Source organism: Telmatherina bonti (assembly GCF_933228915.1).
Source record: "Telmatherina bonti genome assembly, chromosome: 22".
In the NCBI taxonomy this organism is placed as follows: domain Eukaryota; kingdom Metazoa; phylum Chordata; class Actinopteri; order Atheriniformes; family Telmatherinidae; genus Telmatherina; species Telmatherina bonti.
Genome location: NC_136631.1, coordinates 16,820,116 through 16,832,800, shown reverse-complemented (window position 1 = coordinate 16,832,800; position 12,685 = coordinate 16,820,116). Strand labels below are relative to the sequence as shown.

Here is a 12,685-nt window from a genome sequence, read left to right as displayed (position 1 = left end):
TGTGTATAGCCCTTTGTGCTATGTTTTTAATATATGAAAAGTGCTTTAAAATAAAATTTGATTTAATTAGATTTAATTGGATTTTGGATAGACAAATTTTAACCATGTATGCATTATCTGAACTAATGCCAATGTTGTTTCAACTTGTCAAATCAAAAACAGTCTCCAGGACTTAAAGTGACAGCAGGTCTTAGTTCAGAACATATTTTTCATACTGATGTTATTCTCTTACCTGAATAACTTGTATTCCCCTTTTCCTGAAAAACAGAAAGAAAAAAGTCGTTACTTTCACAAATCTATGTTAGGATAATAACAACTAGCAAACATCATCATAATTTCTATTTATCACAAAAATATTGTTCCTTTAACGGTGTCCACAGAAAATACTGCTTTCTGGACATGCCACATCCATCCATTCATCCATCTATTTTTTTTAACCACTTGTCCAATTAAGGGTTCCAGGGAAACTGGAGCCGATCCCAGCACTCACTGAGCAAAAGGCAGGGTATACCCTGGACACGTTGCCAGTCCATCACAGAGCCACACAGAGAGAGACAAACAACCATTTACACACACACACACACACACTTATTCCTTGGGACCATTTAGAGCAGAGGTGTCCAGCTCCGGTCCTCGAGGGCCAGAATCCTGCAGGTTTTCTATGTATCCCTGCTCAGACACACCTGATTCAAATTAATTAGTAGTAGAGCTTAATCAGTTGTGCACGTCATTGGCTGTTTGATCCATTTAGTGGAAGCTAGATGTGTTGGAACAGGAATACATGGGAAACCTGCAGGACAGCGGCCCTTGAGGACAGACTTTGGACACCCCTGATTTAGAGTAACCAATCAACCTAATATGCGTGTCTTTTGACGGTGGGGGGAAACCACATGTATACTACCATTTAGATAGAAGCAGTTATTTGGAAGCCAAGAGTGAGGAAACAACCCAGTTCAGATGTTCACTGATTTATTTCTCCTCATTCATAATTTTTTAATAGAAATTATTTCCTCTTAAATCCAACAAATTACTTTAAACCTTTTGGATGTATACAAGTCAAGAAACTTCTAATGAGGTGAGGAAAGGAAGAAAAAAATCTTGGCTCAAGTAGCTTGACCAAGTACAAGAGAAAGACAAACCTGAATTGCCAAAACCGCTTCTTGACCAAGTACAAGAGCAAGACAAACCTGAATTGCCAAAACCGCTTCTTGTTACAATGAGAACAAAGCGAGTACTGCAAGACCACTAACTCAGCCTGTCCAACGCAGCTGTTTTTTGAGGTTTCAGCCCCATGGTAACAGTGGTGCAACCATTCCCAGCTTCACAATACTGTGGACACTTCATACTGCAGCTGGCATGTTTCATGACAACTGAATGGGGCCTTAGTTATATCCCGTATCAGATATGGAGATCATTTCTCCTACATTGTTACGGAGCAAGCAGAATACAAGGAATAAGACAGAGCCCCCATGAAGGAACAAAGGCAAGGGTCAGACATGACACACAAGATCAGAGGTCTACTGAAAAACAAAATGGATAACACTGGCATATAGTAGAAAACATCCATAAACTCCAACCCTAAAGTTTTCCATTCATGGCATCTCGTAGATAGTTAGAACAGAGATAGAACCAATCCAGGTTTGTATGAGAATATAGCTAAAAGTATGTACCCTGAGAAGGCTGCATGGTGATTAGATTAAATGACTGAGATGCCAAGGATGAACGGTGTCTTTACAGCATAAAAAGTAGCTGCGTACCAATCACAGACGGTGGTTTACAGTCATGTAAAACAGAAAGCACATTCTTTTTCAACTGGATGGCTTCACGCATCAGTTCATTTAAAGAAAGCCAAAAAAAAAAAAAAAAGGACGTGCTCCTTTCCAGGTATTTAAGTAGAAGCCACGCCTCCAAATCACAGAAAAGTGCAATGCTTGTTTCCAAGGGTTTGAGGGGAGAGGGCGGTTGGGTCTGATAGACATGTCAATTGTTTAGATCAAGCCGGTTAAAATGATTGGATGGTGTTTTTTCCAGTCTCATCGGTTCCACAGAGAATTTTTTTTATTTTTGTGTCAGAACATGCATTTAATTGACTGCAACCGGAGTGTGAAAGGGATTTTAGGCACTGCAGTAAAAAAAAAAATGCTCTGGGAAAACATCTCCTACCCTGCCTTTAAAATAAGAAAAATAAAATACAACCTCAGATTTAACGGCACATGAAACAGTGTCTTTAATAAAATTAAGCCAAAGCCAGAAGCACTGGCTTTGGCCAGAAGATTCAGACCATTCAGGTGTATGTTAACACAATGCTAACAAAGTAAGACATCAGCGATGATCTTTGTGAAGGCGCTGCAACCCAAACAGGGAAGAGTAATAACGAGTCGACTACCAAACAATTTGGAGTTTCATTCGCTCATTCTACAGTAAGAAAGTTTGTTCACAAGTGGAAAATAATGACAATGGCTGCCAATCTTCCCTGGAGAAGACTGATCAGACAGAAAATGTCCTCTTTAGAAAAACACAACATGGCAGCAGGGTTAGGTTTACAAAGTTGCATCTAAACAAACCACAAAACTTCTGGGACAATGCCCCCCCACCCTCCCAAGAAGAACAAGTTTTTTTTTTTTTTTTTTTAAATCCTCTCCTTTCTGTATCACGCACAGCAATACCCCCACCCTAATGTTAAAAACCTAGGGGAACCGCTGTGCAATGTCGTGTTGTTTATCTGAGGCGGTGTTTACGTAACGATAAGACCTGAGAAGGACAAGATGATTTTATTTTTTTACATCATGTCCAGATAAGTAGAACAAAACCAAAAAAGGGTGTGCTAATCAGTAGTTAATGATCACTACATGATACAGCAGTGCTTAACTCTAAATGCTACAATAAAAAAAAAAAAGGAGAAAAGAAATAATGTAGTACTTAAAGTTTGATAAATAGATAAAGTGGGTTTTGATTCACATATCAATAGGTAGTTATGTTTTTATTTTTCTTAAATGATATGCCCCAATTTTTATGCAACAGACTTTATAAAGATGCTTGTTGCAGTTTTTGACAGTGCTCACTGCTCTCACGTCTGCAGCTAATGGAGTCATTTGGGTTAGAATTGTTGTTTTAAAAAATAATTTATAAAAGGATAACTTAATATAATTTTATTAAACTTGTAATAAAAAGGTCTTAGGAGAACACAGCAACAATAATTGCATAAATTCCCATGAATTTCTTCAAGCTCATTAAATTTGTGAATCAGGCAAAGGCATGTAAACCGCTGTGCCTGCTTATATGAGACAAACGTAGACAAAGTGGTTCTTGCCAGCAGGAATCCCTTCAGTCCAGCTGCATGAGATAGCACAGACTCCATAAAGAGCCGTTCGCAGTGTCAGCTGCACACCACGTGATGAAAAGAAAAAGAAAACTCGGACCGACATTGTTTGAATATGATAGTGACGCATGGTTAATCTCTCAAAACACAGCCAACTAACCAGAACCTGCATGTTTATCTGTGAAGTTTAAACTGTTTAACTGAAATCACAATGTGAGAAAACAATTTCATTAATGCAAAAAAAAAAAAAAAAAACCTGACATGAAGAAGAGTATGTAGTGTGCAACTCATGTCTATAAAAATCCAGAAGCCTCATCTGAGTTCTAAACATCTTAAATGATCTAAGTTACCTCACTTCCTTCCTCTGGTAGAAGACTTTTAGTTTTGCAACCGCGTTTCAACAAAAAGAGAAGAGGTTTCAGTGATGAGTAGTCAAGTGGTTGTCACGTACTCAAATAAGTCACATTCATTTTGGGCTTTGCAACAGGTCCAACTATGTGTTCCCATTGGCAACGCAACTATGACATGACTTGATCATATGTCATAAACATTATCTTTCAGCTCTAGGGCTCTTCTCTTCATTCCTTTCTCAGACCAGGTGGGTGTGAACAGGATAAAAGAAGAAAGGGAGGAGGGAGGACGGGAGGGGGTCCCAGGGGTTTATGAAGAGATTTAAAATGTTTTGTGGATTATGGTGTGGTAATCTGTGCTGGTTTAATCAGGTCACTTGGTGAGGCAACAACCCAGTGGGAAAGGTGAAAATCCTTCAAAGCACATCATCAACATACCTGACCTACTGGCGTAAATTCATGCTGAATAAAACGAGTAATGGATAAGAAGCTTTTGTTAAATGCTTTCACTTGTGCTTTCATGCTCACTGCAGCCCTTACACTGCACATTCACCTCAGTAATCTTGCAATAAAAGATAAATGTGCTGCCATATCCTGAAAACCCCTCCCCAGTCCAATGTACCTTACACTGGGTATTGTAAATCTGTGAAGTTCATGTCTGGTGACTAAACCGGCTCTTCTTCATAAGTTTATGTAACATTTAAATTTACTAGACGTGTATAAACTCCAGTAAAAGAAATCATTATTGCTGACAAGCTGCATCTGGTCAAGGTTGATGAATCAGTACAAATCTTTGCTATTTTTTTGTAGATAAAGGAAACACTGACAAAAATCTAAATTATAATCACAGTGCTACCACACTGTTTCACCTGTCAATAACAGGAAATAGATTTATTCTCTCAGTTTATGTAGAGTTGCCTCTAAGTTCTAAGGACAATTGACTAAAAAAAAATAAATAAATAAAAAAATAAAATAAAATAATAATAATAATAATAATAATAATAATAATACATGATGAAATCCACTGATGCAGGTTGTCTTATTACACATGCATCTAGTGCCTGTACGGGGTCTATCTACACACATTCCATATTACACCATGTCTTGACAAGAACTGAGTCAAGACACAACAGGGTTTTCACACACGCACAAACATCTTGCTACATGCTACAAACATATTTTTTAACTAAGGTAGACAGCATATGAAGTTTCATATTAAAAAGGTTGTGAGTTACTAGTTAGGTCATTTGAAAGGGTCATTTGTGGTTGGATTTAAAAAAAAAAAAAGTGTCTGTTCGAAGTAATGAATTCTCAGAAAGATAGTATTTAACAAAACTCTATACGGACTTTTTTCACAGCTACACAACAAATAGTAGGTAGATTTAATCCTGTATTGGACTATGTTATCAAAGGACAATAACAAAACCACCTCTGACTACAAAAATGTCATTTAACATGATCATAAACAGAATCCAGAGACTAAATTGGCTTTTCTGTGTGAGTAAATCTAAGATAGACTAGGTGGAAAACTGTCCTGTGGACTGACAAATGAAATTTGAAATTCATTTTGGAAACCACAGGTACTGTATGCTATGGAACAGAGGTGAGAGATGACCCAGTTTGTTAGCAATAAGTAATTAAAAACCAGCATCTGTGATGGCACGAGTAAATGGCAAAATGGTAGGTGAACCATTATTTCTAAATTACATAGCAAGATCTGGAAGCAACAAAAAACTGCCATCAAAATAATGATAAGCTTTTCCTGAAATGTCATGATAATTCCAACATGAGATTGTAGAACATCATGTCTCTGTAGTTCATTGTGCTGCCTGAAGTTCACACCTGCCACACATTAACAGCAGCAGATCAAGCAAACAGAAAGAAGATTTCTTAGTTTAGTTTGTTCTCATCAACAATAAGATCGGTTCAAATTTTTAAAAAAAACAAAAAAAAAAAAGGTTGGGAGTTTAAGTTTCAGTTCTAATTCCCTGATATAGTTTTTAAATGATAAGAGTGGGTGCGTGTCAATATGCATTAATTAGACGCCCCAACTTGGATGCCATAAATTAGCATTAGTGTCACTGACCTGCACAGATCAGCAAAGGCCTGAAAATTCAGTTTCTTCATCTTCTTTTCGCTGAGCCAGTAGCCGACTCTCCGGCCTTTCAGGAAAGTCTGCATCTCCGCTATGTTGCTGTTTCTTCTCTGGAAGTAAATGATGCGACTGGAGGGCTAACCTGAAAGGACAGGGGAGGAAATCTCTGTGTAACGTAGGTCCCGCAACAGCCAACCAGTGCAACAAGAATAATCAACTTAGCCACTAGGTTTGTGATACGTTGTCCAAAGAGTCAGAAGTGACGCTTTTTTACGACCCAGCCTCTTGGAGTCTAGTTTCAAAATGTAAAATCATAATTTAGATTCAGCATACCGAAACTCACACAATGACCATATTTTGCTAACCTTAACAGCTAGCGTTAGCTGGCTAGCTGTATAGTGACAATATGCATAGCTAACCAATGGCACGCAATTAAGAAATGCTACATAGCTCGCTAACGAGGATGACAAAATGTTGAAACCTAGAACAAATTCACACTTCTTACAAATAAAAAAAATGAATGGTACCAGCGACTGCCGGTTAGCCAAAACTGACCAAACTATTAAAGCTGGCAGCGAGAGGCTATGGTGAGCTAACTAACCTCGTAGTTTTTAAAGCACAGTTCCAACCCTGGTATCTGTGTCCTCTTCAGCGACTAGCTCAGAGAATGTCCCATCCTAAGGCCGTCCGCTGGAGAAGGAAACGAGGTGACAGATGACAGGCACAGCTGGACTCACGTTGAGATGTTCCTGGTGTTTCTCTCTCAAGCGCTGAGCTGATTGCACACACCCAGGATCCTGGAGACTGGTGCTGCATTCACGGACTCCTCGGAAAAAACGTACTTCACCCGTGGAATCACACTGTCATATTGTCTCCCCTTTTAAATCTCTTTGATTAATCATTAATGTTCCCATACCTTATCGACTAGTAAAACGACTATAAACTAACATCCACGCATTTGGTCTTGAGTGATAAATTGTCGGTAAATTAAATAGACTGTAATTTTTTTATTTATTTATTTATTTATTTTTTAAAAACGAGGAAAAGTTGGCGTACTTAACTGTGTCATCAGCTGGTAATTTTTTTTCAGCTAACAGGTCAAATGAGACACGATTGCTTGTTTTTTTTCTAGTCATTTGGTCAGACCGGTTTGAATTTATTTCCGACAACCTGGAAACAACACAATAGCGGTGAAGAGTCGGGTCAGTTCAGTCTGTTCCACCTCGCTGCTGTTTCATTGCCTGTCAACTCACAGAGCGCGTGGAGTAGATTAACACAAAACTGTTAATCAGTGAACTAGTTTGTGAGACTGTAGACAGTACTGGATTGTCATACAATACAAACCTGCTCGTGTCTGCATCGAGGCTTAAATAATTCCACCACAGTCGTTCAATTCTCCATCGCGTTTATTTTATTTTTTTTTAACAGAACATGTGATCAAAGCGCCACCTGTTGGACAAATGGCTACAAAACACGTCAGTAAAAATGGAACAAGAAAGCAAAAAAGTCATTCTGTTTCTAAAAGGATGCAACGAAGCTTTGAAAACAAACAAACAATTTGTAAAGACAATAAACACACACACACACAAACAAGTGGTTAAGGGAGTGCCCACCAGTACAAAGGGTATGTCAACTTTTTGTAGTATAATTTACTTTATTGCACTAAAGAATATTTTGATGATAGATAGATAGATAGATAGATAGATAGATAGATAGATAGATAGATAGATAGATAGAGATATTATAAAGATTTGAAAGATATAAGTAACCGTGTTATATCGTTATATATATATATATATATATATATATATATATATATATATATATATATATATATATATATATATATATATATATATATATTACATATATATATATATATATTACAGCTACAAAAAGGAAAGGAAAAAAGAAAGCTTGTCAGATACTGTATAATACTGGTGAAGGTTTACCTGCATGCATAAGTAGCAGATTTTTTGTGACTCAGCTAACTGGATGTTAGAACATAACAGCCTGATGTCCAGTTTTGTATATCAGGGAAAGAGACTTATTATTGTTTCATCCTTGATATTACATTTGAACTGTTTGCTGACCACTATTTAAAGAAAAACAAATCAAAACAAAGAATAAAGATTAGGATTTACAATTTAGTTTGACAAACCATTAAAAACAAGAATAAAAACAACATAGCTTTAACAAAAAACAAAAAGGTTTTCAGCACCATCAAACCTCCTTAAGATTGTTGGAATAAGATGGATTGAGAATAATATCCATATCATTTATGTTAAAATTGATGTGTACTCGTCCTGCAGTTCGATCATCATATTCTTTCTAAGTGCTGATTCATAATTCATCACTCAATGTCACTTTTATCTCATAATCCACAGTGTGTTGTTTTTCTCCGTCTATATAATATATATATTACAGCTACAAAAAGGAAAGGAAAAAAGAAAGCTTGTCAGATACTGTATAATACTGGTGAAGGTTTACCTGCATGCATAAGTAGCAGATTTTTTGTGACTCAGCTAACTGGATGTTAGAACATAACAGCCTGATGTCCAGTTTTGTATATCAGGGAAAGAGACTTATTATTGTTTCATCCTTGATATTACATTTGAACTGTTTGCTGACCACTATTTAAAGAAAAACAAATCAAAACAAAGAATAAAGATTAGGATTTACAATTTAGTTTGACAAACCATTAAAAACAAGAATAAAAACAACATAGCTTTAACAAAAAACAAAAAGGTTTTCAGCACCATCAAACCTCCTTAAGATTGTTGGAATAAGATGGATTGAGAATAATATCCATATCATTTATGTTAAAATTGATGTGTACTCGTCCTGCAGTTCGATCATCATATTCTTTCTAAGTGCTGATTCATAATTCATCACTCAATGTCACTTTTATCTCATAATCCACAGTGTGTTGTTTTTCTCCGTCTGGGTGTTGATTATGATTGTCAATATTTGCTTCAAATTTAAGACATAGCAGGCTGGAAACAGACTGTAGACTGACCTGGAAGAGTTTTTTTTTTTTTTTTTTTTTTTTTTTTTTTTTTTAACTCTTTTGTATCCGTTTTGTATTTGGGTAATCATTTTTTTCAATCGTGTCTACATAATTTATCTTGTGCAGACCTTTGTGTAAAATGCAAAATACATAGTGTTTTTTCCCCTCTCTATTAGATCTTAACTTTTTTAACAATTCAGAATGTTTAGCTGTTAAATACATTTTATTTGTTTGTTTTTGCAAAGTATGAAGGAAGATCTTTTAAGACTTGGGATTCCACCATTTATGCCAAACGTAATAAAATAAACATCAGTCGTTCATGTTTTAAAATTTTGCATTAATGTTCCATATTATATCTTATGTTATATTATATTATATTATATTATATTATATTATATTATATTATATTATATTATATTATATTATATTATATTATATTATATTATATTATATTATATTATATTATATTATATTATATATTATATGCCTCGAGCTTGAGAAGCAGTGTACGTCACTTCCTCCACGTGGTGTTGGCGCAAACTCCCGCCCGGAACATTCATTTGTCAACAGTATTGTTGAGCTGCTTTGACGCGAGTGTCTGTGTTTTTCTGCGTGTTCTTGTCTCTTTTTTCCCCACCAGAATGGCAGCTAATAAATACAACTCGGATACTGAAGATGTACTTATCACCGAGGAAGAGTTGGAACAGGTTCTGTGTGTCCTGGCTGGAAGCGACCCAGAAAACTGCTCTTATTCCCGAGTAAGAAAATCCGCGTGCACCTTTCCCCGCTTGGTTCACAATGCAAGTTCCACAGTTTTAACTCGTTGACATGTGTTTTAATGATTATTTGTATATATTTTTTTAATTTTGCGTTTCCTGTGTGTCCTCCTGCAGGGTTATGTGAAGAGGCAGGCGGTGTTTGCCTGCAACACTTGTACCCCCAGTGCTGCGGAGCCTGCAGGAGTCTGCCTGGCCTGTGCCAATAAATGCCACGATGGACACGATATCTTTGAGCTGTATACCAAAAGGTAAACTAAATATTTTATGTAGTTATAAATGTTAGCTGTTTTTAATTGTTATTTTAATTTGGCAAAATTATTTGTATTTATTTTTAGAAATTTTCGCTGTGATTGTGGAAATGGCAAGTTTGGGGACTTTGAGTGTCATCTGATTCCTGTGAGTTCTTCTAAAACGATGTACGTCTTGTTTGATATTTCTATATTTGTGTTCTTATTGTAAAACACCATTGTCTTTACAGACTAAAGATGAGGAAAACGTCAGAAATCTCTATAATCACAACTTTAATGGCTGTTACTGCACATGTGACCGGCCATATCCTGACACCGATGAGCAGGTAATCTGCTTGTAATGCAGATCATGTGTATGCAAACAACAGTCTCAGTGTGTGTCAGATTTTACTCAGTAGAAATATTCATTGTCAACAGGATGATGATGAGATGATCCAGTGTGTTGTATGCGAGGACTGGTTTCACTGCAGGGTAAGAATGAGGGGATCTCAGATCCCTGCTTTCTTTCTGGTTTACATTTTACTGCCTCTGCAAAAACATCTGCTCTTTTTGTTTAAAACAGCATTTGGGCTGCTCTGTAGCTGAACCTGAGGAGCTGCAGGAGATGGTGTGCGAGGCCTGCATGAACAAAGCTCCTTTCTTGTGGACGTATGCTGCTCATTTTGCAGGTAACTAGTTTCCCTGGCATGCTTATGACAAGCAGCAAAAGCAAACCCATGCCTCACCTTAACACCAACAAGAACCAATTTAAAGAGGAATGGACATGCATTTCCATTTCAGTACCAGATGTGACCAATGTCAGTCGTTCCAATGAGGACGAGGACATAGAGGTTGATGTTGAGGAGGAAAGCGCCAAAGAGGAGCAACCAACCACCAGCAACGAGCACACAATGCAGGAGGTGAGAAACAGGAGTTTCCATGGACGATTTTGAGTTGAAACTTAAAATAAAAGTAAATACTATGTACCATCCCTTCCAGTACTATACTAATATATACAGTGTTATTTATTTCTTTACTTTTTTTTGTATAGAGATAAACAGCACATTCTTTAAAATGACTTGCTTCTTTACCATGGACAGAAACAGTTCAGTGCCTGCACCTATGAAAGTGTCTACAGGTGTTTATGTTTTAAAGGCATTTTATGGAAACATAGCAGCTCAACATAGTTGTGAACAAGACTTCATGCAGTGTTCCTGAATGAAGTATTCAAGATGTCTGTTTTTTTCCCTTATGCCTGTTCTCCACTAGGTGGCGACAGTTGGTAAAGAGCAGATTAAAACTAGAGCGCAGGCTTTATCTGCTGTTATCTTGTGCTTCCCCTCCTTTGGGTAATTAGAAGAGAAATGACCCACGAGGTTCTGCTTTTTCTGCACTGTAGACAGCTTTGACCAGGTTTCACAAGACAGCTTACTGTAAACTGGTGATTTTCATCGCCCATCTGTCTCATTGTGCCACTTGCCACAAGATTACCCCAGACAAGTCTGCATTGTTGTGTGTGAAGATGTTTTAGAGTGTAGCTGTTAGGTACTTGTCTTGCCAATCTTACATAGTAACACACCCAATCTTTTATTATTTGCACCATAGAAAGAAGAAAAGAGGAGTTTCCCCTGCAAACGAACCTATGAGGAAATGATAGGCTCTGTAAAGGCCACAAACAAAACTGCAGACTGCGTGCTGAAGAAGCTGCAGGCGCAGGGGTTAGACAGGCTGAGACAAGGAGCTGTGTTCTGGCCTTACAGTTGGCGCTCAGAGCTCTGCACCTGCACAAGCTGCAAGGTAAGCCAACAAACACTCGCTGACATTAGAATTTGGTCCTCAAAAGGAACCAGACTACAACTTTGCCATGTAAAACTATCTGTATAAAGTAAATGAACACGACTCTAGTAAATGTTTGTTCCTGATGTGTTGCATTGGTGCGCAGAAGGCCTATGTAGCTGCAGAAGTGCAGTTTCTCATGGATCAGTCGGACACCATTCTGGCCTATGAGAAAAAAGGTCTGGATGAACCTTTTGGGCAGCACCCACTGATGACACTGACAAACTCAATGGACCGTGTGCAGCAGCTGGAGGTCATTTATGGTGAGCATGGGAGGGCTGCATGGAAGATGCAGTTTGTTTTATGTGATCATGCAGTGTAAAATTTCATAGGATCCCGAATAAGGGACTTGACATGCACTGATGAACTATTTTCTTCCCTCAGGTTTCAACGAGCTGACAACTTCAATCAGCACATTTTTACAGCAGTGCATCTCTGAAGGAAAGGTGAGAAAAGCTTGTCCCTTTAAGTGATGTCTGCAAGACATTTAGTCTTTTTTTTTTTTGTCTTTGGTTTTACTTCCTCCAAATGTGAAAACTAACGCATTGTCCTCTGTGTCTCTCAGACAGTAACCGTTGAGGCTGTACAAGAATTCTTTCAAGAGCTACAAGCCAGAAAGAAACGCAAAACCAATGCAGGATATCAGTAATTCAGTGTTAAAGCTGCTTCCATCATATGCTGGACTTGTATGATGATTTAAATGAATGTGCCATTTCAAAATGTCTTTTGTTTCCCTAACTTTGCTGTGACTTGAAAGCTCAAACATATTGCACACTCTATGGTGTCTGTTTTAGTTATAAGGTTTCTTTTACTTAATGATGCCTTTACTTGGAGACTCCTGATAAGGTTTTTCTTACTTGAAACATTCACTAATGTTGCACACTAATGTGTTTTGATAAAGAAACATGTTGAATGTAGTTTTGGTTGAATTTAATGCCTTTGCTGTTTGTTTTTTTTTTAAACAATGCAAAATATCACTTAATACAGATTTTCCAGATAAAATAAACAACCTCAACTGAGAAATCAACATCAAACAGTTATAACAAACAGTTTATTTTGAGGATGCCCA

The 12,685-nt window shown here is 37.2% G+C and overlaps 2 protein-coding genes across 2 annotated transcripts in view; one reads left to right on the top strand and one right to left on the bottom strand.

The window, feature by feature from the left end:
- The window catches only part of LOC306772892 (inositol-tetrakisphosphate 1-kinase-like), a gene marked incomplete at its 3' end in the record, with an annotated part of 29,680 nt that extends 23,189 nt beyond the window's left edge, over positions 1 to 6,491 (bottom strand). The window contains exons 1-3 of the mRNA XM_079262540.1: positions 6,366 to 6,491; positions 5,756 to 5,906; positions 233 to 257 (exon numbers count right to left, since the gene is read on the bottom strand). Of these exons, the coding sequence (XP_079118666.1) occupies positions 233 to 257; positions 5,756 to 5,850 (120 nt within the window). The 5' untranslated portion in view covers positions 5,851 to 5,906; positions 6,366 to 6,491. The remainder of the gene's footprint in view (positions 1 to 232; positions 258 to 5,755; positions 5,907 to 6,365) is intronic.
- Positions 6,492 to 9,415: 2,924 nt separating this feature from the next.
- On the top strand, positions 9,416 to 12,265 carry LOC306772698 (putative E3 ubiquitin-protein ligase UBR7; the record flags this gene model as incomplete). The annotated part of the gene is made up of 11 exons (XM_079262301.1): positions 9,416 to 9,532; positions 9,668 to 9,801; positions 9,889 to 9,949; positions 10,032 to 10,127; positions 10,219 to 10,272; positions 10,364 to 10,469; positions 10,582 to 10,700; positions 11,386 to 11,577; positions 11,723 to 11,879; positions 12,001 to 12,062; positions 12,182 to 12,265. 11 exons carry the CDS (start codon positions 9,416 to 9,418, stop codon positions 12,263 to 12,265), a joined length of 1,182 nt encoding a protein of 393 aa, XP_079118427.1.
- Between the last annotated feature and the right edge of the window lie 420 nt (positions 12,266 to 12,685).